Source organism: Podarcis liolepis (assembly GCF_965112155.1).
Source record: "Podarcis liolepis genome assembly, chromosome: 4".
In the NCBI taxonomy this organism is placed as follows: domain Eukaryota; kingdom Metazoa; phylum Chordata; class Lepidosauria; order Squamata; family Lacertidae; genus Podarcis; species Podarcis liolepis.
Window position 1 is genome coordinate 31771296 of NC_139558.1, and position 27315 is coordinate 31798610.

At 43.6% G+C, this 27315-nt stretch overlaps 1 protein-coding gene across 1 annotated transcript; it reads right to left on the reverse strand.

The window, feature by feature from the left end:
* On the reverse strand, positions 1 to 27061 carry SLC9A4 (solute carrier family 9 member A4). Its single transcript, XM_083501470.1, has 12 exons — positions 26268 to 27061; positions 24607 to 25070; positions 22030 to 22289; positions 19578 to 19795; positions 17840 to 18042; positions 17458 to 17544; positions 15942 to 16012; positions 13651 to 13812; positions 9963 to 10059; positions 7299 to 7430; positions 4648 to 4729; positions 1 to 1022 (listed from the first exon to the last, which is right to left on the reverse strand). The coding sequence occupies exons 1-12, from the start codon at positions 26506 to 26508 to the stop codon at positions 646 to 648; spliced, it is 2394 nt and encodes a 797-aa protein (XP_083357596.1). The 5' UTR covers positions 26509 to 27061; the 3' UTR covers positions 1 to 645.
* Between the last annotated feature and the right edge of the window lie 254 nt (positions 27062 to 27315).

Here is a 27315-nt window from a genome sequence, read left to right on the forward strand (position 1 = left end):
ATTATATAAGCAAATCATTGCGCTTGCACCAACCATGAGGTAGAATGAGACCATTTTTGCGGGTGCATGGGAGTGATGAATTGGCAGCCCCCTCCAACCTGCCTGTCTCATTTTTCTGGCCATCCCACTTGCCTTCTGGCCCTCCTGCTTCTTTGAGTACCACCCAGCTGGCAAGACACAGCTCTTTCTTGCCCCCCTGCACCTCTTCCCTACCTTTCCCCGAGGAAAAGGCCCCGAGCACGTGACCAAGCCCATTTCATAGCACTGTGTGTAGAATCACACCTAAAGCCAACTCCCAGTGATTATTTGCATTACTGAAACCCTTGCCAATACTTCAGTTAACACCACCTATCCAGCTTTCTCTGTTCATTGTGGACATCTACAACGGCTGGGTTTTCCAAGAGTGGAAACGTAAATTAATTTTATAATGAGACTTCCGCATGAACAACCAAAACTTCCTGCACATTTCAGTGCCAGCAATGTATACCTTGTTGCCAATCAGGTCTCACACATTTTGTTATGCATTGACCTCTTCCATCCGTAAGCTGGAATCAGGATGAGTTCAGAGGGTGTGTTTTTTAATCAAATTCCAAAACAAATCACACCATTACCCAAACGGCAGTTATGCTCCATGAAGAAGAAGAATCACTCTTTTCTTCTAGTAAAGTGGCTTTTTCGCCCACAAAAATCACCTTTGGGTTCTGCTGTCCATTTGTTAGAAGACGCTGATGGTATCGATGCCCTGTTCCCTTCGTCCTCTGACTCAAGTTCCTGAATAATATCGGTTTCAAGCACTGCAGTAAGCTGAGGTTTCGACCCTAACAGTGGCCTTTGTATTCTGGCGCTTTCAATCCATTCATTTGTTCTCCTTCTCTGACCTGTAAAACCTGCTGGCTCGACTCTTGAATGCAGCTGCTTCATCTGAAGTGATTCCCGCTGTTGCCACTTTCTTCGTTGTGACCCTGGCCGAGGTTCTGAATTGAGCCTGATGAACACAGACTCGGAGTCGCTGCTACAGTCCCCTGGATTCAGAAACAAGTGAATAATATCAGTGGGGTTCAGCCCCTACATTTCCGCCTCCTTCTGCACCTCCTTCTCCTTTCAGACACAAAGAGATTGTTAATAAATGGACATAACACAGTGTAACATGGAAACTTGTTCTCTCTGAGTTCATTTGCTCAACGTGCTGTGCTTGCACTGCAATCCTATACATGCTTAACTAGGACTCAGCTAGATTGGCAAAGAAAAAGTGATTTGTATACATTGTATATGCGATATAACATTGTACCACCAGAAGGCGCTGTGGAGTCCTGTTTTTCTCTACCTGGTTTCCCTGTTTAAATTTACAGTGCGTTTAACTGAAATGCTTCTTTGATGCCCTAGAAGCAGTGGTGTTTTGTGGTGGTTCTCACCAGTACATAATCTCTTGTTCTTTTTTGCTGCTCCTGGCAGCCATTTTGTGCTGACACTCACAGCACTTCTATCATGATACAAGTACCTGTGCCTCATTTTTTTATTCCCCCCCCCCTCGGAAGAGGAGTACATTTCATTGAACCTAATGGGACTTAAGCCAACATGCAGAGGATTGAATTGTTAGAGATGTACATCTTCTGCGAATCTGGATAGGTCAAGGTCAATATTTGGAGAATTATGGCCATTTCATAGATTATGCAAAGGCAAGGCCTGGGTTTTAGACCTGCAAGGCTATAGCCCTCATGACTAGGGAAAAGCATATTCACTGTACAAAAATCAGAACTGTTTCTAGACTACTTGATCTCTTCTTCACCTGATTTTTCTAATGCCATTCCCATTCCTATGAGAGGTGCTTTTTCCCCCCAAAAAATGTTTAGGGGTACTCTCATTTTGACTCAACAAAATCACCATTTTATAGTTCAAATTGGGGAAAATAAATACAGTAAATGGACAAAAGTACAAAGATGCACAAAATGCTTAAGGGTATTGTCAGAGCTGCTTCCAGATCCTAGCTCACAGAGGATCACGCTAGCCAGCGGTCACTTGTAAAAGTCTTTTATTGAGTTACAGTTTCCATTCTCAAGCTGCTGCGCGCAGCTCTACGTCTTAAGGGTTAGACCGGCGAAGCTCCGTCTGAGTCTCCGCCCCCTGTACACCAACTTAATACCCTAGCCTTACTCCACCTTTTCCGCCTGACTGTTCTTCTCTGGGTCCCTCTGCCCCCCGGGGTCTCTTCCTTCCGGGATTCTTCTGACGCTGACCCCCCGGACCCTCCTGTCTCCTTGCGCCGGGCTTTAGGACCTGGCTCCCTTTCCGGGCTGCTTACTGCGCCACCTTCCTGTGCATTTGAACTTGGCGCGCGCGCCCAACCTTCCACTTTCCGTCTGACCGTTTCTTCGCTCCCCGATGGAGGTGTGGCCACTCCTGACTCGTGCCCTCCCTCCTGTTGTGAGCTGCCAGCGCTTGATACCTGGCGCCCTTCCTCTCCCCTGCTCTCTGTTGGTGACGCTGGTCCCGATTTCCAACTGCTCCCCTCTGAGCCCCCTCTGGCCCTTTCTTCCTGGGGTGTCCCCCTAGGCTCCCCCCTTGCCCTGGCCACTGGTGCTCCTTTCTGTGAATCTTCTGATTCACTGGAAAGACTCGGAGATCTCGGGTCGTCGTCATCACTCATCTTTTCTTCTGCCTCCTCCCCCTCGCTCTCTGTTTCCTCCCTTGCCCTTGCCTCTGCTCCTGAACCCCTGACAGGTATGCATACCCTTCCATTCCCCTGGAAAAAAAGCAATGCCTGCAAGCATATACTTTATGAGAAATGTCAGCCCAACTTATTTGCCATGCTCCCCTTCCTGCCCCTGCCTTCACTTATCCTTCTCTCCTCCAAATTATCTCACCAACACCCACCTCAGCATTTTTCTTTTAGTTCACCAGATCTTTGACCCCCTTTCCTCTGGCTACACAGCTTACATGGCTCCGTTGCCACCTATATTCTTTTACATTGCAATTTCTGCTCACTATTTTTGGCACAACTAAATGATGCAAGACTAAAAAATCTAAGTTAGGCAAGTCTCTAATTATCCTGTGTCGAAAAATAGGATAGGTTTCGGGGCACCAGGGTTTAAAAGACCCAAGACCAAAGAATTTTAGCTCCAGGGGCCTTTGATAAGCCTTAGGTTGCAGAGGGCAAGTCTTTCATCAGCATCATATGACCATAATCCCATAAAGAAGCACAGACCCTTTGGCACACATTGGGTGCTTTAGGGCTTGAAAGCATTTGTGGCTACTTACACTTTTCCCTCTCTTTTTCCAAATCATGCTTCGAACTATTAATTATAAAAAAATGAGTTCACAGGGCGAGCATGTTAGATACAATCTTATAGATGGTGTCACAACCTACTCTAAAGTCGGCCACACCCCCAGCATTGCAGCCATACATGTGACTAAAAATAAATAAATTGGTTCCTTAAGATGTGTATGTGTGGGTTCTTGTCGAAAAAGGCTGAAGACTGTTTCAGACATAGCACAAGAGCCAGGATGTGCATATGGCTTAAATAGTTTCTTAGATCTTACAGGAGTGTCTCCACCTCCATCGTTCAGCCCAGACACTGAGGTCCAGTGCCGAGGGCCTTCTGGCAGTTCCCTCACTGTGAGAAGTTACAGGGAACCAGGCAGAGGGCCTTCTCAGTAGTGGCCCTCCTATCAGACATCAAGGAAGTAAACAACTATCTGACTTTTAGAAGACATTTGAAGGCAGCCCTGTTTAGGGAAGTTTTTAATGACTGATTTTTAACATTTTGTTGGAAGCCAACAGTGTCTGGGGAAACCCAACCAGATGGGTGGGGTATCAATAAATCATCATCATCATCATCATCACCACCACCACAAAATATTAATTGCAAAAGCCCACGTACTCTCAACCACTATCACGCTCTTTCTTTTGAGATGCATCATTACTCTCCAGAATGAAAAGTCTTGTTTTTTCACAAGGCACATACAGTAAATGGATGATGATCCCGGGCCATAGTTATGAATTAGGGATCTGTAGCTGTGCACTACAAAATAAGCACTGAGCCACCACAAATGAAACATTCACACCACTGGGAGAATGTCCCCTAAGATATGCCTTAGCCTTGAGCCTGGCCCGCTGCTGTTTTGTTTTTGTTTGTTTGTTTTGCACTAGATACTGTCAAACGCACTGCCCAATGACAGTAATGGCCACAGTTGCCATAAATGAATAAGGAGTCTGCAGCTGCGCACCCCAGAACAAGCACTGGGCCATCACAAATGACATCTACAACACCAGGGGAACACCTGCTACAGAACTGAGCCCAGCCGAACTGCTTCCTTTTCGCACAAGGTGCTGTTGGTTTCTGCATTTTTTAACCTTTGCAAATAGCGGCATTCCTATCTCCAATCTTGTTTGGTCAAAGGACTAAGTCAAAAAATAATCAGTCCTGTTTACTATTCTTTGTGATATCTTTACAGTAATGTCATCACAAAGGATGAGTGTGTGTCTCCAAGGGAAAACAAATATTCTGGTAGACACCATTTCATCAATCCTTTGTCCCAACTTCCACTTAGCGGGAATGTGTGTTTTATAGCTATTTGCAAATTCATAAATAGTGTGAATTGGCAGCAATTCGACATTTTTCCTGTGTTCTTTTGATCAAAGAGAATTACCTGTTAGATCATCATCATCTCTTCTGGTTGCTTGGGCGTTACCAAAGGGTAAAGATAAGTAGCGCATACTTCTGCTGGCAGCCTATGGACAAATAGGTGTGAGAAAAGGTGATTCAAATGTGCAGTGTGAATTCTGGTGACTCTGGAAAAAAAGTATGTCAGTGAGAATTGATGGTTACATTTGAAATGAGTGATTAATATATAGCTCTATTGTAAATGAAAAAAATCTTCAAAAAGTAGCTTAAACAAACCTGAAACATCTAGAGCATCAGTTCAAAGCACACTTTACAAGGCAGCAGATAACAGAGGGAACTCATGCTAAACCTTGCAAGGTACTTCTTTATGCTTTCAAATTTATTTATGTCATTTTTATCTATAGAAGTATTTATATAATGCCCATGCACATAAAATATCAAGGTGGTGCAAATCATAGAATCACATATTTTAGAATAATGCTTCCTGTGGGAAGTAGCTTTTCAGAGGTTGGAATATAGCTGTGGTGTTGATGAAATCAGGGCAAATAATTAGTGCGACCTCCAAGAAGAGAAGACAGGAAAGGGAAGTAACTTGTCTGTAGCAGATGAAAGGATTGAGAAGTGGAAATTCCATAAATTGCATCTTCAGGAACCTTCCTAGAGTAGAAGCTTCCTAAAGAATAGCAAATGATTGTACCTTGTTGCAGTTCACAACCAGTGAACACTGAATACCCTAAACATTTCCAAAAAGGCCTCTACAATATCTTACCTTGGCCATGCCAACTTTACAGGCAAGAATGGTTTTTCCTCTAAATAAATTCCAATTGACTACACAGATACAGCATTAAGGTTTCAAAACTGGACTTTGTTTCAGAACCAGAGGCAGACTTCACATTATATTTTTGATACTGCAAATTTGATGGACCCAATGTTGCCACTATTAAACTTGTGTGTATGTGGTGGTGGTGTGGGGAGGTTTAAACTTTTCTGTTCCTCCGGTTCACCTTATGCTGCTCAGCTAAATGAAGAAGAGCTGGGAGTTGTGAAATGGCTGGAGGGCAGAAAACCACTTTATTTGGAGCGCCCCCTCCTTTTTTCTGCTGCTTAGCTGATCAGTGAGAAGCCATACTGTGGGCCATATGAGACTAGGCTGTGGGAAGAAGCCCAGGGAGCACAGATTACACTCTTATGAACAAAAAAGGGGTGGGCGTGTTTCTTAGAAACTATGCATAGTGCCCTGAGAACATGCCTACTGTATTGCCTGGAGTATGTACAGATTGCAGTCAAGATATGCACATTGCCCTAGGCCCTTTGGGGAATTATACATAATGGCTGGAGGATGTACAAGATAAAGTGGAGATACGAACATTCCCCAAGGCCTGTTTGGGATTATGCATAATAACTGGAGAACTCATAAAATTCATTTGATACATGGACATTCCCCAAGGTCTGCTGGAGATTATGCATATTGACCAAGAAATGTGCATAATTCCCTCTTTGTGGAAAGCTTATGTGCATGAGGCCTGGTGAATGTGTACAATGAGAAGGTCCCAGTGGCACAGTGGAGCAGTGTGTCTTGCTGTTAATCAGAAGGTTGGTAGTTTGAGCCGACCCAGGGACGGCCATGGCTTGTTTTAACAAACCAGCATCAGAATAAACCACAGTTTTCCTGGCTCAAACATAACAGGAAACTGCAGCTTTTATTTTAAAGTGAGAGTGGATGTTTCAATCCCTTAGAGCATGCATTAGGAGGGAGGGAAGGAGGGGTCTACAAGCTTAAGGCTCACTTTGTTTGTTATGCTTGAAAAATCTGGCCAGCATTACTGCGGGCAAAATAAGCACATATATAGGTCACATGTAATTTATACCGCAGGTCTAGTCTACTAACCCCACTGTAAAACTGGGCTGAGTAAAGTACTCACATGCCAAAATATTTGGAACCTGTAATTAAAGCAGATACTTGCACCACAGGGACAAGGGCTTGCCGATCAGAGGGTCGGCGGTTCGAATCCCCATGACGGGGTGAGCTCCCGTTGCTCGGTCCCTGCTCCTGCCCACCTAGCAGTTCGAAAGCACGTCAAAGTGCAAGTAGATAAACAGGTACAGCTCCGGGGGGAAGGTAAACGGCGTTTCCATGCGCTGCTCTGGTTCACCAGAAGCGGCTTAGTCATGCTGGCCACATGACCCAGAAGCTGTATGCCGGCTCCCTCAGCCAATAAAGCAAGATGAGCGCCGCAACCCCAGAGTCGTCCGCGATTGGACCTAATGGTCAGGGGTCCCTTTACCTTTTTACTTGCAAATAAAGGAAGCAAATTGGACCATCCTAAATCAGATACAGCAGATAGATTTTTGGCAATAACCAATGCCTCCAGCTTGGGGAAACAAATGTCAAGGAGGACTATCTACTGGGACCTGCTCACATCTCTATTTAAACAACAAAACTTGGCAACTACCTTTTTTACTGTTTTACTTTCCTGAGCAGCTGTGTTTCTAGCTTTCACACTCTTTTCTTATGGCTGCCTAACCCACGGAGACTGTGGCACATGGCTATTGCTGTTTGTTGTGTATGCACCTTTGTAAAACAATAGATACTCTTAGGGAGGAAGAGAGTGCCTGGGCCGCAGATATTTGCAAACCTCGATTCCACACCAATACCACCTCTTATGTAAGACGTACCTGCCCTCCCCAAGGAAGGCTGTATCCTTTCCTCACGGTTTGTTTCAGGCTCTGCTGGCGACGAATGAGGATTTCTTTGGCTTGCTCCTCATTTGCGTCTGCGGCAAGGCTGTACCTGTTGTATGACAGCGTCTGAAAACAAGCAAATCACAACTCAATATTCTTTCTGTGTGATTTTCTAGAGAGAGCAGGTGACTTTTGGGTTTTGACCCAAGTCAACGCACTTGACCCTGCCTTCATTTCCACCAACATGGATCAAGCAATGTACATTTTTTGAAGGAGCGTCTCCACCCCCATCGTTCTGCCTGGATGCTGAGGTCCAGCTCCAAGGGCCTTCTGGCGGTTTCTTCATTGCGAGAAGCAAAGCTACAAGGAACCAGGCAGAGGGCCTTCTCGGTAGTGGCGCCCGCCCTGTGGAACACCCTCCCATCAGATGTCAAAGAGATAAACAACTACCTGACATTCAGAAGACATCTGAAGGCAACCCTATTCAGTGAAGTTTTTAATGTGTGACATTTTAGTGTATTTTTGGTCTTTGTTGAAAGCCGCCAGAGAGGCTGGGGTAACCCAGCCAGATGGGTGGGGTACAAATTATTATTATTATTATTATTATTATTATTATTATTATTATTATTATTATTATTACATAGTCTGTATGCCATGGGTAGGAACAATGTTTTGCTTGTGGACAAATGTTTGGAGTCTACGTGGCCGTGGTGGGTGAGGACAGAGAACAACAAGTGAACAGAATGACAAATGTGACTCTGACTTTTTTTTTACAGTGCATTCCAGCTATGCAGAAGTGAGAAGTGAGCTACACGCAATCTCTCCATACTCAAGGACACAAACCAGTCAAAAGTACTTGAGGGGGGAAACAGAGGAGGGCCAGTGCATAGCTGTCAAGTGTCCCTTATTTGAAGGGACAGTCCCTTATTCCAGCGCCATGTCCCGCTGCTGTCCCTTATTGATGGATGTCCCTTAAATGTCCCTTAAATGATGTCCCTTAAATTTCAAAGGAAGCAGCTCTTCTCCCTCCCTCCCTGCTGGCCAGGGAGGAGGGAGGCTCCAACTGTGTTGCTTGGCTGTGTTGCTCACCCAATAAGAAGTCTAAGAACGACAGGAGGGGTGGAGCTTGCATGCCTTGTGTGTGGCTACTTAATGCAAGCTGAGGGGTTTTTTGAATGCTGGACGCCATTTTATTGCATGTGCTGCTGCAAACTTTGCAGTGCAAAGCCAGGCCAGGGAGCCATCTTAAGTTGAGGCTGCATAGGCCTTGTGATGCATGTGATTCAGATTCTATTCAGTTGAACCTCTGGTTACAAAGTTGGTTGGACAGTGTTCTCAAAGCTACCCAGCATGAGTTTGACCAGACTGCAGGAGGACAAGAAGACTGGAGTGCCTGGAACAGGTGAGGCTGCAGGTCCCTTATTTTGGCTGCTGGTCCCTTATTTTCAAGGCTGCTGGTCCCTTATTTTCAAATCTGTAAGTTGACAGCTATGGGCCAGTGAAGTGTTGTGGTCTGGGGGAAGGCCATAATTGGGGAAGAGTCTTGCGGGCCGGGCAGAAAGGCCACATTTTGGGTTCTATCCAACTCTACAATTCTATGATTTGGTCCCTAGGCCTGAGATTTCCCACCCCTGCCTAAAGGGGCTACGGTTATGTAACAACAGTATTAAGCAACTCTAGATTTAAGAAAGCAACAATGGAGTCTTGTGGTGCTGTATTTACGGTGGCATATACATTCATGAATTACTGCCCACTAATCCGTGAAAGCTTGTGACATTAAAATACAAAACTGTTTGTCTTCAAGGTGTTGCAAGATTCCTTGCTGTTTTGCTGCAACAGACTACTGCAACTATCCCTCTGGAAATTGTTTTGCAAAGATAGTCTTTAGTCCATGGAAGCTTTTGCTATAATAAATTTGCTAGTCTACAGAGTGCCACAGGAGCCTTTGCTGGCTTGTGCTGCGACAGATTAAGACGATTACCCCCTTGTTTAGAAACAACCAGAGAGACACTTGTACTATTTGTGTTGTTAAAGCAAGGGATGTCTGCCCCCTGGTGCCAGTCTCGGGAGTCTCCTGCTATCTGGCAGTGTAGTGGCAATCAAAAGCGAATATTCGCAAAGGAAAGGATGGGGGTTTCTTTTCTTTTGTGTTTTGGGGAAACAGCCCAGTGAGTGCAGATATCGAATTTGTGCCTTAGCAAAACACAAACACACAAAACAAGTACATAGGAACATAAGATGGGTGCAGGATCAGGCCAAAGGCCCAAATAGCATTCCTGTTCTCATAGCGGCCAACCAGATGCCTATGGAAAGCCAAAAATTAAAACCTGAGTGCAACCGTTTTCCCTCCACTTGGGATTTCCAACAACATGGCTATCATAGATACTAAACCACTGTATCTAACCTTCTGTGAATTTGTCTAATCCCCTTTTAAAGCCATCCACATTGGAGACCACCATTGCACCCTGAAGTAGAGAATTCCACATATTAACTGCGGGTTTGAATCTATATTTTCCATAATGTTGTCCCGTGGCTCAGCTACAACCAGTAACACTAACATTTCTGCTCTCGCTGACTGTTGCTAAGGCTTCAGAGACTGTGCAAACATGATCTTTTGTTCTATAGATATGAAGCACGCTACCAGAAAGGGAAACGGACCCTTTGCCTCACTTGATACAGATTGTGAGCCAGTATATTCTGTATGGAATCCACCTCTGCAGGCGAAAGTCTCTGCATCCTTCGATTTCTAAACCTCCTGCAGAGAAGGAAAGCAAACATTAGAATGACTAAGTCAAAGGGCCAACGGTTACTCCTGCATAGTGGTTGCATGTACACACTAATATTGGCACGTATTAGTTACGCTCGGGCTGTTTTGCCAAGAAGGGATAGCAAAGGATCACTCATAAATCAAAGAAGCAAGCCATCTCTTTGTAGTGTGGATGTGTGCATGAATGAGTGTGCATACATTCACACTATTTTATTGCTGTTGGCGTTTCAGTCTGCAAGTCCAAAAGGAAAGCAAGTTAAAACAATTGTAAAAAAAAGAAGAAGTTAAGAAATCCACATAAAATCTCTAGTCGTTGACCTACATAGAAAGTGTCGCTTTCTATGTTGCAGCAACCATCTCTGCATGGCAACCCCATTTTTCTGTTGGTTTTTTTCTGGCTCATTCCAACCAGCATTCCAAGGCTGGGGCAAGGAAGGAAAGGAGGTTGTTGCTGTTGCTGCTGCTGCTCTTGGAAATTGGTCCACTCTGAACCTAGTGCTACCTTGGTTCTCAAACACCTTGGTACTCAAACAACTTGGAACCCAAACACTGCAAACCCGGAAGTAAGTGTTCCAGTTTGCGAACCTTTTTTGGAAGCCAAATTTGCTCCATTTTGAGTGTTACGCTTCTGATTTGAGTGCCACACTTCCATTTTGAGTGTCTATTTTGTGCTTCTGTTTTTGTTTTGTTTTTTTGCTTCTGTTTTGAGTGTCTATTTTGTGCTTCTGTTTTTGCAGCTCTCTCTTTTTGTTTTGGTGACTGTGTGGAACTCAGTTCAGCAACTGATTGATTGGTTGTGTGACTGCAGTACAGTGGAACCTCGGGTTGCGGACGTAATCCACGATGGAGGCACATCCATAACCCACAACATTCGTAACCTGCAGCGCTGCATCTGCACATGTGCGTAACGCAATTTGGTGCTTCTGCGCATGTGCGAGCAGCAAAACCCGGAAGTAACCCTTTCCGGTACTTCCAAGTTTCCCGCAGTCCGCAACCTGAAAACACATAACCCAAAGCGTTTGTAACCCGAGGTACCACTGTACATTATTTATTGCTTTCATTTTATGGATCAATGGTCTCGTTAGACAGTAGAATTCATGTTAAATTGCTGTTTTAGGGGTTGTTTTCAAAAGTCTGGAACGGATTAATCCATTTTGCATTACTTTCTATGGGAAAGTGCACCTTGGTTTTGGAACGCTTTGGTTTTGGAATGGACTTACAGAATGGATTAAGTTTGAGAACCAAGGTACAGTGGTGCCCCGCAAGACGAAATTAATTCGTTCCGCAAGTTTTGTTGTCTAGCGAATTTTTCGTCTTGCGAATCACGAAATCCCATAGGAATGCATTGAAAATCAATTAATGCGTTCCTATGGTCAAAAAAAGTCCAAACAAAGCCAAATTTGGTACAACAACAGTTTATTAACTGCTCTTTAAAGTCACACATACTGTAAAGAGCAGTTCAAAAATTGAAGGGAAAATAAATTAACTTTATAAACAAAACATGTCTTTGTTTTTAGACAAAGGAAACAAAGTCGCGAGACGTTTTCGTCTTGCGAAACAAGCCCATAGGGAAATTCGTCTTGCGAGGCAAATCGAAAACAGAAAAACCTTTCGTCTAGCGAGTTTTTTGTCTTGCGAGGCATTCGTCTTGCGAGGTACCACTGTACCACTGTAATGGCTTATTCTTTAATGCTGGTTTAAGTTCCCTTGTCATTCCGACCACCCTATCCCTTTTTTTCTCCAAAATGAGATAGCAACGCCTTTGAGTCACATGCCAGTTTCTTATGTGAGAGCAGTTGGATGAAAGCAAATCACTGCAAGTCTCAGAACACATTGCAATATTGACTTTATGTTAATATCTTTTGTCTCTTTTGTCTCTTTCCTTCCTCTTTCCGGGAAGCTTTTAATGTTTGATGTATTATAGTATTTTAATATTCTTTTGGAAGCCACCCAGAGTGGCTGGGGAAGCCCAGCCAGATGGGCGGGGTATAAATAATAAATTATTATTATTATTATTATTTATAGCCCACCTTTCTCCCCCGTTGGCTTAGTTTGAGTCTTGTGCACTTTCAAGTCATATGATACTTGCACAGATGTGCCAAGATCACCAGTCAACAAATCTTGGAAAACTCCCCAAATGTAACTGGAGCTGAATCACGACAGCTATCACTTGCAGAAATAGGTACTCAGTCCTTACAGATGCACCACCATGCAAAAACAGCTCTACTCTAGGGGACAGTTCACACACCATGACATCTCTGTACAGCAAGAGCAGTTCTAACTGTCCTTGAGCTCAAATTCCTTCATAACGTACACTGTAAAATCAGAGATCACAGATACATTCAGTGTTTTTTGTGTTGTGATCCCTGGTGCGCAGCACAATAGCCTCTTCTTTTCTTTTTCGTGCTGGCACCCACAGCACTTTTATCAAGATACAGTTTCAACGCCTCATTTTTACAACAACCACAAAGCGCTGGATACACCCCATAGCAATTATTGTCACTGACACTTCTTCTAACTGTCACAACCTTGGGAAATGCTGTAGAATACGGTCAGGATTGTCTAGTTAACTATATCGCTGCAAATCTGTTCCAGGCTTAGTCCAGAGTTAGGACTACTTGTGCACAGAAGAAATAATTGTGTGTAAATGGTTAGCTAATCTAGTTCTCTAGATGTTTCAATTAAAATAACCTTAGTTTCAGGTGAACAATGAGCAACTCCACAAACATTATGAAAGCAATTTGTCATACATCTAGAACTCAAATATAAAAATGGAAAACTCTTTTCATGAAGTTAGCTATTAACCAAGCAACTTGATAACGGTAAGCATATCTGCTTCAGGGAGAAGCAGGAAACTTTCTGTTTAATAAACCCATTTCCTTTTACATTTGCGCTTCAGTGCTGTAAACTTATGATACAAATCTGTTTTTAGGTAAAGCAAAGGAGACCTGTTAACCACTCAATAAAATGTTTGTTTTATTGAGAGCCTTTGCTTGTTTATTACATTTTGTAGTTAAATAGTAAGGTTAGTGCAGGTATTATAGTTGCACGGAGAAAAATGGCTTCAGTGGTAACATCCTTGGTTTCTTTAAAAGCGGACTGTAACTTTCTCCTAATGTCCTACTCTTACTGTGATTGTATTCCAGCATCTGGTAAGTCAGGCTTCACCCACCTGGTTCCTTCCAGGTGTTTTGGACTACAACTCCCATCAGCTCCAGTCGACATGGGGCTCATGGGAATTGTAGTCCAAAACATCAGGTTTCGTTATTCCTTAACACAGGATAGTAATATAAACAGGAAGCCACCATACATCAAGGGGTGACTGGACAAAATGAAATCTGGTTCCTACATCATCTCAGTTGTGTTTTATATGTATCACAGAATCACAAAGTAATGAGTTTGGATCCAAAGAAAATAAGTTGCCCTCAGGTCTCATTGAAATCAGCAGTGCTTAAATTAGTCATCTCGGGCTTTTCACATTAATTTTAGTGGGGCTTTAGTGCAACTAACTTACTCTCAATCCTTATTTTTAAGCACGCATCCATATCCCGCTTATCTGAGCTGAAAGAAGATACTCACAAAGAAGACGATTTAGAAGAAGGTGGCTTCATCTCTCCACGCTCTACCATCTCAATGACTTGTTTTATTTCCAGTTTCTTGTACAGGGAGACAATGCTGGATTTTGGTTGGTGCTTGTGTAACAAAATCTTCTTGAGGACTCTGTTGTCAAATTTCTTAAATCTGGTAAGAGCAACAGCAACAGCAACAACAAAACATTATTTCGATCATCACTCAAGAATTAAATAATGGACAAGCCTAAGGCATCTTCCTGAGCTTCTTAAGGACCAGACATCAAACAGCAAAGAGGTGTAGTTCAACGAAGACACTGTGTTGAACTGATAAGACAAGGACAAGTTACAGTAATGGGAGAAAGAGGGTGAAGGCACCTGTCAGGGCTGCCTCAGGTCCCAGCTCACAAAGGACCAACGCCAGGTTTACTTTATATACAAAGAAGTTTATTGCAGTTCATTTTCCGCTCCACAGCCGAGGCGCGCAGCCCCATGTCTGTTATGCTTAGACCGTTGAAGTCCCCTCTAAGTCAGTCCCTCCCCTGCACCAGTTTAAGAAGCTTGCGCTGCTCCACCTCTTCCTTTCTCTCCTTTTCCGCAGGGTCTTCCTGCCCGCTGGGGTTTCGCCCCTCCTGGATTCCCCTGATGCTGAATCCCCAGACTGCTCTCCCTCCCTCCTGCGGGCTTTGGGACCTGGCTCCTCCTCCGGGCTCCCTGTTCTTCCGCGCGCCTGCACATTTGAACTTGGCGCGCGCGCCCAACTTCTAACCTTCCTTTTGACAGTTACACTACTCCCTTCACTACTCCCCTCCCCTTCCGGGAGGATGGCTTGCTCCGACCTCCCCTCCTTTTCTGCTGCCGGAGCTGCTTCCCCTGTCACACTGGAACCTCCCCCCCCCCTTCGCTACGCTCTGGTGGGGAAGCTGGTCCTGACTCCCAGCTGCCACTTTGGGATCCCCTGCTGGCCCCTTGCCCTCGATGCGTCCCCCCTGGGACTGCTCTTGTCTTGACCACAGGCACCCCCTTCTGGGAATCCTCTGATTCGCTGGAAAGACTCATGGAATCCCTTGAGTCATTGTCATCCTCCTCCTCACTGTCCTCGGACTCCTCCCCATCGTTGTCCAACTCCTGCCTGCTCTGTGCCTCTCTCCCTGAACCCCTGACAGCACCTAAACACATTCATGGTTGTAAAGGGAAAGGGAAATCCTGATTTGCTTTGTAGAAAGGGAGTGTTCTAATAAGGCGTAAGAGGAATAGCTCTGCTTAAAGTCATAATGTGCCACAGCAGAGTTCTAAATGATCTGTTCATTTGGGTCTGTTGTGTCCATCAGCATTTCAAAAGGTACCAATAAAAATAAAAAGTTTATGTAAATAATGGACAATTTGGAGAAAGAGCAACCCAATAGTGGTAAATACAGGCTGCCTTAGCTCCAATCAGCATTGCTTACCCCCTTTTTTTTTAGCAGGGAACAGAGAGACTGAGGCTGCAATACTATGCACACTTAATCTGTTAGTGCCACTGCTGCCATTTGCTATCTTGGCAAATACACCATGAAACCATAAGCAAATGGTCAAGATGTGATGTACCGAAGGTGCTCTCGAAAAAGCCTGCAAAATCTGGATGGGGTTGGCAAGGGACACTCTCCCATACATTGTGTGCATGTGCCACAAACACTTTTCTTAACATTTCCGAATTCACCATGCTACCGCCTTCAAGCATCGCCACTGATGTATGTGGTAGTTTTATCCCCAGTCCCTGTTTCCTCTTTTAAACATTGCATGAAAAGAAGCTCAGATGAACACATGCAAGCCAGAAGCAGGGGACCCAGTTGTGCACGGGTTGTGTGAATAGGGCTAAACACAGCACCTCAGTTCAGTGGTATCTTTGGTTCCGAACTGGATCCGTTCTGGAGGCCCATTCGCAACATGAAAAGAGCGCAACCCGCAGCAGCGCATCTGCACATGTACGGGTTGCAATTCGCTGCTTCTGAGAATGCGCGTGACATCATTTTGGGCTTCTGTGCATGCGCGAGCGACAAAACCCGGAAGTAACCCTTTCCGGTACTTCCGGGTCACTGCGGGACGTAACCTGAAAGAACGTAACATGAGGTATGACTGTAATAAATTCAATGAGAAGTAGGTAAAACACCTGGCTCTCAGACTTATAGTGCGAAGCCGAAGAGAACACAAAGAAGTGGAAGTCAACAACCGTAGAGCATTTTCAGTCTGGCCCATTTTACTATATTAGAGTAACACTTTCAGTTATTTTCTTTTACCTGACCGTCGCAGACACAATCTTACTTGTCTCTCAGTTGATAATGACTCCATTGTCCGCATATATCTTCAATTCCCGCCTTTAAATGGTCCATCAGCTGCAGACACACAGGAAGTTGGAGAAAGGTGTGAACAACGTTTTAAAGCCATCACTGCTGTAACAATGTTTATGTGCAAAGAAGATGACAACACAATTTTGAACAGCCATAATCTAGAATACAAAAAATCTGAGCCAGACCATTGGCTCATCTAAGCTCTGTACTGTCCACACTGACTGGAAGTGGTTCTCCTGGGTTTCAGTCAGGTAACATCTCAGCCCTTCCTTGAGAGGTCAAGGATTTAACCTAGGGCATTGTGTATTCAAAATAGGTGCTTACCACTGAACTATGGCACAGAACTAACACAGCACCACCATTAAGAATAACACTATCAGAAAGTTCTTCTGCCCAAAGGCAAAATTCTTCAAGCATCAAGTTATGCCATCCTGACAGAAGATGTCAGAAGACTGATTCTAATTGTCCCAGGTGGCGATAAAAATAATTCCACTTCCTATATCTAACCAATGTCATAGCTAGGTATATGTATTTATGTAGGAGTAGGGATGGGTGAATGTGTCGATTTCAGTTTCTCTCAGTTTCCTAGTTTTCCAGTCTTAACTCCAGCTCTCCACATTTCGACATCTGTTTACAAGTGTTTTCTTTAAGAAGTCATTGTGAAAATTCACCATTTGAGTGCTAATTTCTCCTACCATACATATTTTGTTTGAGAATTTGATTACTATACACATTTTTACAAAGCAATTTGCTCAGCTATAATGCATTTTTGCTTTTTTTATTTTCACCACCACGTGCATTTTAGTGCATGTTGACCCTAAAATATCCATTCTTGTACATATTGCTTGGCTGGAGAACTGCATTCCACAATTGGGAGAAGTGGAAATTTCAGAAGATGGCTATGTTTCGGTTTATAGCTGGTTTCAGAAACTGAAAATTAGGTAGATTTGCCTATTAATGTGAATTGAATAGAATTGAAGCCCCATCCCTAACATGGGGCTCAATGGAGCTTAATCCCATGCATAGGACTGCAGCTTTAACACAAACCACAGCCCTACTTGGAAATTGGGGTTGAACCCGTGACCTTCTGCATGCTTCACACCTGAGCTATGACTCTTTCCCAGTTTATTAAGGTCCCACACATTTTAAGGTGGAAGGCTTATAACAGTAGCAGAGCACATGCTTAGACAGCATGCAGGCTCCTACGTTTGAATCCTGAGGTGACAGTCAACTAAGTTTCAATCAGAGTAGACCCATTGGAATCAAGCAACACGACTAAGTAAGGTCAATTAAATTCAGCGGGTTTACTCTGAGTAATACCACCACAGAATCTCCCATTTTAAAAGGATCAATTGGAAGGAGGCAATGTGAAATATCTCTGCCTAGGACTCTGGAAACCTACTCCCAGACAGAACAGACCATGGACAAATAGTTCCCCGACATTCAATTAAAATTATAATTTTTAAGATAAATTTAAAACTTCATCTTACTCGTATGTGAATTTCCTCATTGACAGACTCTTTTTTATTGGTCTTCTTAACATCCAGGTACTTGACAAGTGGTCTAATGGTGATTCCCTTCATTTGGAACAAAGAAAGTGAGTTAACTTTTGATACAATATTCATTTCCCCATGAAATCGTGAAGCACGCTTAATCCTCATTGAACTGAGACTGCCAAATTGGACAGCACCTCTCTTCCAATCTGGATTATCATGTGAAGGAAGAGTGAAAGCTCCTCTTCTCTCACCAGAGGCCGGGGGATGAGGAAGTGAGGTTCTCAACACAGTTTGATTTGGCCTGAGCTCCACACCTCCTTAGAGACAGCCCTGTCAGCACTAATACCATGATATGGCAGGTAACTCATCTTCTTACCTGGATGAAGACAGTAAAATATGTAACCACAATAGTAGTCGTTATAAACATCTTCTTTCTAGGAAAGAGAGATGCAGAGAGCAAGAATGCCAGGGAGAAACTGCTGGCCCCTCGCAAGCCACTGTATATGACAATGAGTTGATCCTTAAGAGAGAATCTGTGAGTCCGGAACTTGTTGATGATGCAGAACAAGAAAAGCACACCTAAGGAAAAAAGAAAAAAAAAGAAAACTAACAAAGAGAAGTAACAGGATGGAAAGTTCCACCAAACTAGGATGCAAACTTGTGCTTTCATACAGGCTGCCCCCAAATCAAGTGTGTTCTATTGCATTGTAGCAGCTGAAATGTAGGAAGTCCATGTTCAAAACATCTCTATAATATTGTCAGTAACAGCCTCCACCAATGTAGAGCTCTCCAGATGCTGATGGACTAGAACTCCCCCCAGGCCTTGCTAGCACAGCCCAGGGTCTTGAACAATGTAATCCAACAACATCTGGGAGCCACCATACTGGGGAAGACTGATGCATAAACTTGTGCCTGATTAAATCTACACACATTGCAGACTCTGAGAATTGTAGTCCTGTGAGATAGCTAGGGATCTTGAAGAACATTGGGCATCATGATTGGACGTTGAGGATACATCAGTATGGAATGCATACACAACCAGCATTTACATGTACAGTACAGGCATTTACATGTGTAGACTGGCATGTAGTTCTCCTCCTATATTGAGAGAGTGGCCATTTCATTTATAAACAGTGGAAAAGAAATCTCTAAAAGAATTAACAAGAGATCATCACTTCAACAACCCTGATACTGAGATGATATAAATTTGTATTAAGTATGGAGAAGAAAGAAATGGGGAGGGGGTTATGAAAAAGAAGTTACCAAAAATGGAAAAATATGACAGTCTTCCTGCACATTTTCAGAACAATGGGGAGATGTTGACGCACACTGTCCTCATCGGGAAATGAGGCCATATGGTCTTCTATCCTGACCTCTATGTGTTTGTTTGGAGATCAGAAGAGAGGGGGGGGTACCTTGGTGTACAATTGCAAATCCTTCTGCTTCAGGGTTCCCTAGATATCCATGCAACTGTACACCCACAGGCTCTGTTCCGAATTTCCAAATAAATGTGTGGAGGGGAGGAGCAGGGATGGCACATGCAATCTCACTCCTTCCATCCTTAACATGTTCAAATAAAAGATGAAAAGGCCTGTTATCATCAAGAGATGATCACCATTTTATCTTGTGAGGGAGAAACACAACCTTCTAAACCACCTATACTGCTAGAATTTGACATTTTTTAATGCTAATTAAGGTTGGATATAAAGGTAGGATATAAACAAGTAAATATGATCCTACCCAGCCTCCCTGGAAGTGCTTTCAAAAAATGTCAAAATTGCTAAGATTTTTAAAAATTTATCAGTAAGTGGCTTATATGCAAATGGTTGCCTGGATGACGATGAAAAGTAATTATACTTGTGGTATAATTTCCTTCAACAATATATCCAAGGTTGCTCTTCTATAGGTAATTCTTTCTCTCAGCAAAGTTCAGTTTTGTATGAAGTGACCTGACCCGTCGAACACAACACACCTGCGGAACAGTCTTTGCTAAACTGGTTATACCAGTCAGCTCTGAACTTCCTAGCCTTTCTCTGCACTGAATGATGCTTTCAGTGACGCAAGGCCTTTCATCCACCTGGTTTAGTTTGATTATTAAAGCATTTGTTTCTTACTTAGCGCCCGCCAAACCACACAGAAGACCAGCGTGAAGCAAACAAAAGCCCAGTTCCACTCGTGGTTCCGCCTGACCGTAGACACTCCCATGAACACAAAGATCAGGGTCTCGCTGACGCTGCTCAGCATTTTCATGAAGTATTTTATTGTCGTGTAGGAATTCTGGGAAACGTTGGCCTCCACGTATTTCTTCATGGTCACTGCGCAGGCCGTTATCCTGTTGGCTCACAAAGGGAAGGAAGCATGAGCCGTTGGAAAAAGCAAAGGAAAGAAAGAAAGAAAGAAAGAAAGAAAGAAAGAGAGAGAGAGAGAGAGAGAGAGAGAGAGAGAGAAAGAAAGAAAGAAAGAAAGAAAGAAAGAAAGAAAGAAAGAAAGAAAGAAAGAAAGAAAACATCTTTCCCACTGAAGGGATGATTATTCCCACAATCACCTCGAGGTGTCTTTTGTGGTCATTTAGCTCAGTATTGTTTATCCATCATGGATGAGGAGCTCATTTCCTCCCAGATACAGGGGGACTTTGACTCTCATCAACCCTGACCATTGGCCATGCTGTTTGAGGCTGGTGAGGGCAGGGATCCAGCAACATCTGGAGGAAACGCCCAGGCTCTACATTACCTGGAAGTGGCTTTTACAGCCCTGCTTCAGCTATTTACAGCTTATAGCACCTGAAAGGAAGGCACGGCACATCAAGATGGACAGACCTGTCAGTTCCAGTTCTCAAACATTTTCCTATTTCTGACCTTAAAGTCACTTCTCGAAACTTTTGGAACAATTTCTCACAAGAATTTGTCAGCATTTTAGTATGACACCCTCTTCCATCACTTTCTTCATGAAGTCCCAAGAAACATTGTCAAATGCTTTCTCTGTATCTATAAACATCAGCGCTACTTTCTTCTCATTTCTCACTTTCAGGTATTCTATAATATTTAATACATTTCTAATGTTATTTTTAATTTGTCTACCAGGAAGGAATCCAGATTGATCATGGTGGATAAAATCTTTTTAAAAAATTTCAATCTGTTTGCCAAAACAAATGATATAGGCCTATAATTCTTCACCAATGATACATCAGCATCTTGTTTTGGTATCAAAGTTATGTAGGCCTCTTTCAATGTTTCTTGGACTTCACCTGTTTTTAAAACTTCATCCATCATTTCCCTCAAAGGGTTCACAAGCTGGTCGCTCAGTTTTTTATAGTATTTGGCTGTTACTCCATCTGGCCCTGGAGACTTCCCTGCCTTTGTTTTTTTATTGCGTCTATAATTTCTTGGGCTGATATTTCTACATTTAAAATCCTCCTTTGTTCCGCTGTTATCTTTGGGAGATTGCTATTTTAAACATAGTTTTCTATTAGCATCTTCTACTAATGATATGAAATGAAATACAATGAATTAAAAAAATGCTGAAAATAACATTTTTTAAACAACCAGAAACCTTCCTGTTAGGTATTTTAGGTCAAGATCTACCAAAAGAGAAGAGGACATTATTTATGTATGCTACTATGGCAGCGAGAATTTTGGTAGCACAAAACTGGAAGACTGGAGAAATTCCAACAAAAGAACAAGAGAAATTGATGAACTACGCAGAAATGGCAAAATTATCAGATAGACCGAGAAAAGGACAACAGTGACTTTGAAAAGGAGTGGGAACCTTTTAAATTATATTTGCAGAAACAAAAAAAAGAACACTGACTTGATGGTAGGATTTAAATAAACATACACACTTTTTTATATATAGAACATTTAAAACAAAGAAGAAACGATATGGTGGATTGGTTGAAACAGCAGTATATGATAAGGGGTAACAAACCAGAAATGGGAGCTGGGGGAAGCCCGGGAGGAAAGGGGATGAAGATTTGTAACATGTATGTTATTGATATGAGATGTTTGTTAAAATACAAAAGTTAATAAAAAAAATATTTTAAAAAACCCAATAAACTGCAAATCAGGCATTTTCACATTAAAAAGTGAACAAAATTGAAAAGTTTTCTGCGCCCCTAATGGCAGGTTGGTTAAAAACCTGGACTATTTGCTGCAGGTCCATCTTTGAATGTGCAATTCCATCCTCACTTTAGTATTCCGCGGCATTTCAAAAAATTGTTTACAGTAACTTGGGTTCATGGAGTGCCAAATTAAATCTACATTGGCAATCAAAATCAACCCATTTTGAAAATATGCCCCAGAAGTGTACTAGCCTTAACATTTACAGCACGCAGCAAACATAAAGTAGTATGATGTGCTGAGCTCATGGCTCTTAAATACAAGCAAAAAATTATAGCAGAACTGCTGTTTATATTGCTTATTGCATACTTCCTTAAGCACCCTTGTTATTTGAACACTGTTTCTTATCACTTGAGTCAATTAGCCAAGAGTATAAAAGATGGGAGATGGGAATCGTTTTGAACCAATGGTGGCTGGTGTGCAAATAAACAGAACTTGCTGCTGTACTTACGCCAAGATGCCCGAGATGTACAGTGTTTCTGCAGCTAAGTATGACAGATAGCTGAACATGAAGACCAGGAGAGGTTCGATGGCAGAAATGTTCTGCGTGAAGCGAGTCATGAAGGCTGCCACAAACCCAAAGGCAATGCCGAAGAGCAGCCCGCCGAGACTCACGACAAAAAAGCGAGCAAATCCAGCCAGGATGTCCACAGGTTCGATTTCTTCATATTTATGCATGCGGGTAAAGTCAATGAGGATGTTGTATAAGACCTGAGTGGGGAAAACAAAGCAAAGCAAAACAGGTTCATATTGTTATTAAAAGATGAATATTACCATTGTCACCTGTACACACCACACATTCAAGCCCACCTAAAGCCAACTCCTCCTCACCCCCCAAGAATCCTGGAACTGTCGTTTACACCCACACGGAACCCCAATTCCCAGCACCTTAAACAAACTAAAGTTCCCAGGATTCTTGGGGCGTGTGTGCATTAAATGCATGGTGTGCACAGGCCTAGGCAGCCTCATTCACAGTGACTTTGGAACAAACCACACAGGCACTGGCCATCACACAATGTGGCCAGGCAAACTCATACCCTCAAGGACTGCCTTTTTCCATATGAACCTACCCGGACCCTGAGATCATCTTCTGAGGCCCTCCTTCGTGTGCCCCCTCCTCGAGAAGTTCGGAGGGTGACAACGCAAAAACGGGCCTTCTCTGCAGTGGCTCCCCGTCTATGGAATGCTCTCCCCAAGGAAGTTCACCTGGCACCTTCATTATCCAGTGGTACCTCGGGTTACATACGCTTCAGGTTACAGACTCCACTAACCCAGAAATAGTGCTTCAGGTTAAGAACTTTGCTTCAGGATGAGAACAGAAATCGTGCTCCAGTGGCGCAGCGGCAGCAGGAGGCCCCATTAGCTCAAGTGGTGCTTCAGGTTAAGAACAGTTTCAAGTTAAGAACGGACCTCCAGAACGAATTAAGTTCAAAAACATTCCTTTTTAACCAGGCCTTTGGTTGACCTGATGGACATCCTATACCTTTTTAAAATGTGGCTCTTGGGGGGTTGTTATTGGGTTATTGTTCTTATTTTGGTTTTATGCGTTGTGATCTTTTCTGTGAAACGCCCTGAGACCTCTGGGTATAGGGCGGTATATAAATTAAATAAATGAATGAATGAATAAAATACCCTCCAAGTGTCCCAATTTTCCAGGGACTGTCCCGGAATTATGAAAGCTATCTCAGCTTCTGATTTGATCCCGGAATGTCCCTATTTCCCCTGCCAGTGCCACTACCAAGCTCAGGGTCAGCCGACACTTGTCCTGAGAAGCTGCAGCTTGGGTCAGGAAGAAGCATCTTGTTGTCTCTCCAGGACCGCCACTGCCAGCCTCCTCCCTTGGGCAGCTTGTAGCAACTGCTAGAGAGTGGGTGAAGAGCCTGGCCCCCGTGATTTGGCACCCTGTCAGGGAACTGCCATCGGCGCAGAGGTGAGAGATAGAGGGGGAATTGTGTTATAGGGAGCCTCTGAAAATCTTGCCAAGCAGTTCCTCTTCTGGCGAGGAGGAAAGCTCCGCCTCCAGTGGAGAAGAGGTGCAAGGACCAGAGGATGCTAGAGAGAGCCTTAATGCTGCTCCTGAGCAAGCCGGAGAGGAGGGAAGCACGCCCTTGCCATCGCCCATCCTGTGCAGTAGTTTGAGGCGCAGGGAGGGGTGGAAAAGGCTGGGGGTGACGAAACTTTTGTGTTGGGGGAGGTACATGAACAGACCACTTCCGGATTCTGCTAGCAATTGAGCCAGACATTAACTTATGACGCTCTTCACTGTAAATAGTTTGCACCAAAATAAAGCCTGTAAAAGACAGGTCAGAGTCCTGCCTGGTTACTCCCGCTTGGACTACTGCAATGCACACTACGTGGGGCTACCTTTGAAGGTGACCCAGAAACTGCAATTAATCCAGAATGCGGCAGCTAGACTGGTGACTGGGAGTGGCCACCGGGACCACATAACACCAGTTCTGAGAGATCTGCATTGGCTCCCAGTACGTTTCCGAGCACAATTCAAAGTGTTGGTGTTGACCTTTAAAGCCCTAAATGGCCTTGGTCCTCCACCCCCATCGTTCAGCCCGGACACTGAGATCCAGACCAAGGGCCTTCTGGCGGTTCCCTCATTGTGAGAAGTGAAGTTACAGGGAACCAGACAAAAGGCCTTCTTGGTGGTGGCGCCCAGTTGTGAAGGAAATAAGCAGCTATCCTATCTTTAAAAGGCATCTGAAGGCAGCCCTGTTCAGGGAAGTTTTTAATATTTAACGCTGTACTGTTTTTAACACTTGATTGGGAGCCGCCCAGAGTGGCTGGGGAGACTCAGTCAGATGGGCGGGGTATAAATAATAAATTATTATTATTATTATTATTATTATTATTATTATTATTATTATTACTCTTGAGCAACCACAACAGCATCTGACACACCCCTTCTTCCCTGACCGCCTTAGAGGAACGGGCGGATAAACTCATTAAAATAAAATTACGCAGCTTCCCGCCCCGCCCCCAAAATTTCCCATTTCTACAAGCGTTGCAATGTACTTACCACAGTGATCCCATCGTTCAGCAAAGACTCTCCGAAGATCATCATGTAAAGCTGCTCATTCACAGACATCTCCTCAAACACGGCCAAGACAGCCGTAGGATCCACAGCCGAGATTATGCTGCCAAACAGCAGGCTGTCAAGGAGGTTGACATCCTCGAGGCCGAAGGCTGTGATCCGGCAGATCCCGTAAAGCGAGACTCCAATGCCGAAGGCGTTGATGAGAGACCCCATGGAAGACCACCAGAGAATGGACCCAAAGTTTTCGAAAAAGGGACGAGTAGGCATAAAATAGCCTCCCTCCAGGATAATGGGCGGGAGCAGATACAGGAAATAAATACTTGTGGTCATGACTGGGGGGGATTTATGATCAGTGGCAAAAATAATCCCACCAACCAAGACTCCCATGGCAATGTGCAGGCAGCTTTCTGGCATAAAGTGTGGCAGTTTATGGTAGAGATGGAATCCTTGAATAAGAATAAAACAACAACAACAGGGAAATAATCACAACAGTGCTGTTGTTTTAAAAAAATCATTTTTTAATAAAAAATTATTAATTTTCCAAATACCAAAAAATACAGAAAAAAGAAGAGTAAAATAATAATAACACAGAAATATCAAAAAATTTCACAGATCAAACCAAACATATCCCCCCTTTCCCACCCACCACCTTGACTTACACTTATAACAAATTTTAAACTAAAATATGACTTCCTTCCATCAATGCTTAAATAAAATAAAAAATATTTACAAAACAAAACACAACAATAAAGTTAAAAGTGTGAAAAAGAAATCCTTCAGTGCTAGCTGTTCCTCATCCCATATATTGACTAAGTGCAAAGCCTTCACCATTTCTGAGCAACCAAAATGTGTTACAATGCTGAGAATTGTTTCAACGGAGTCAAGTCAAATTTAAGCACTCGCTGAACTCGCTCACTGGCATCTGTGGAATTTAGAAGTGCTTTTTTTATTTGTTCAAAATATTTCTAAAGCCTGCTTCATTGAAACTGATCTCAGGCTGGGGTATAAGCAGAACAGATTCATCCACTTAAAACAACAAATGTATCAGTGCCTACCACCATCACCCATCACCAGGAATAAACACACTGTGGATGTCAGTGACCAAAACCATCTCACTAAGGATGCTACCGAATCTCTGTTTATGGTAGCAACAGTGCTCCTCATGCACACAGCCTTTCCACAGCATCCACACAAGGTTGTTCGCATCAAAATGCAAGCCTGCACCCCCCTCCCACTTAACTCATGCTTTCTGAAGAGAAATCCAATGAGTTTAAATCTAAAAACCTGTTGCCAACAACTCATTTGTGGCATCTAAATGTTGCATTTGCAGCGATAAGCTCCTGTTTGCAAGCACCTCAGTTGTTTGCTTGACGACAAATTTCATGTGTGATTTTGATGGTAATTTTATTGCTGAATTGCTTCTCTAATTTGTAGAAAATATAGTAAAGGAGCTCCCCAGAGGCTTATATTGTGAGCTGGATGCTCTGCATTAACACACCTTTTTCTCTTTCTTTTGGCAGTGCCCACATGACAAGTTTAAAAACAAAAGCAAAACCTGTTGCTAGAGACTAATTTGCAATAAACGAATCACCACTTACAAAATTAAGCTCCCATCTGGGATTCCCAAAAGAATTTTCACTCACCTATTTTTGCAAGGGAAGCCAGGAGTATCCACAGGGTGACCTCAAAGGGTATTTGGACGTATTCATAATCCACAGTGAAAACATGCAACCTCTCATCTCGCCCCGATTCTGTAGCGTCAAATGGGTCATGCAACGAGCTCGTATTCCTGTGAGGCAATTTCAAATACAACGTGGCAACAGAACTCTCCGGGGCTGAGAGAAATACCAGCCAGCTCAGGCACACAAATCTCTGAATCCCCATGGCGAGGAGCAAAACTCTGTCTCCTGTTTGAAAAAGTGTGTGGCAACTATATTGGACATTTATTAAACGCCCATTTTAATCCTGGATGCTTCAGTCGGCTCCAGCAATATGCCTATGTCGTGTCTGGATGCTTTACTAGTCCAGAATTAACAATCTTCTTCAGATGTTGACTGGAAAGTAAGGTTCACCTGTAAAGCCCAGGACTTTTCAAACTTCTGCAACCCGCTGCTAGCAACTGTAGTCTCTCACTCCATTTGCGAGGAAAGTAACACAGCTTTTCATCGGCTGAGAAGGTAATGAGCTGGTTCGATGGACTCACTCAGACCCTGGGAACCAGAAGACACGAGACTGCTCCACAGGTTGTCCTTCTCCTCCTCTACTTACCTGAGCTGAAACATTTATGACCTTGTAGAAAACGAGTTCTCATATGTAACTGTGTCAACTACTATGCTAGAGACATCTAGTGGTTGCTAGCCAGAACTGAAGCCAGCCTTTGATGCCAGGTGCCCAACCCTGTAACACTCAGCAAGGTGAGATTATGGCTGTATGTGAGGAGCAGGTTACCTGTAGCAACTAGCCAGGTACTGAAATCAATATTGCAGTGTCTCTACTGACGCACAGTTATCTGCTGTCGTATTAGCTTTACTGCACACTGATGAGTCTCAAACCCAGAGCTGAGATTTAACCATGCAGTGACACAGTGGGAACAAAGATCACGTGCACTGGCGGAGGAAGGGGGGTGCAGTGGGTGCGTGGCGCCCCAGGTGTCATTCCTGAGGGGGGTGACATCGCCGCCCAGCCCCCCTG

Bases quoted from the DNA above. Each gene is read 5' to 3' on its own strand.
- SLC9A4 (XM_083501470.1), bottom strand. From the start codon at position 26,508: ATGGGGATTCAGAGATTTGTGTGCCTGAGCTGGCTGGTATTTCTCTCA. The intron at 22,290-24,606 runs GTAAGTACATTG...TTCCCCACTCAG, and splicing joins TGAACGATGGGATCACTGTG to GTCTTATACAACATCCTCAT. The intron at 7,431-9,962 runs GTCCGTTTCCCT...GCTTGTTTTCAG, and splicing joins TGTATCAAGTGAGGCAAAGG to ACGCTGTCATACAACAGGTA.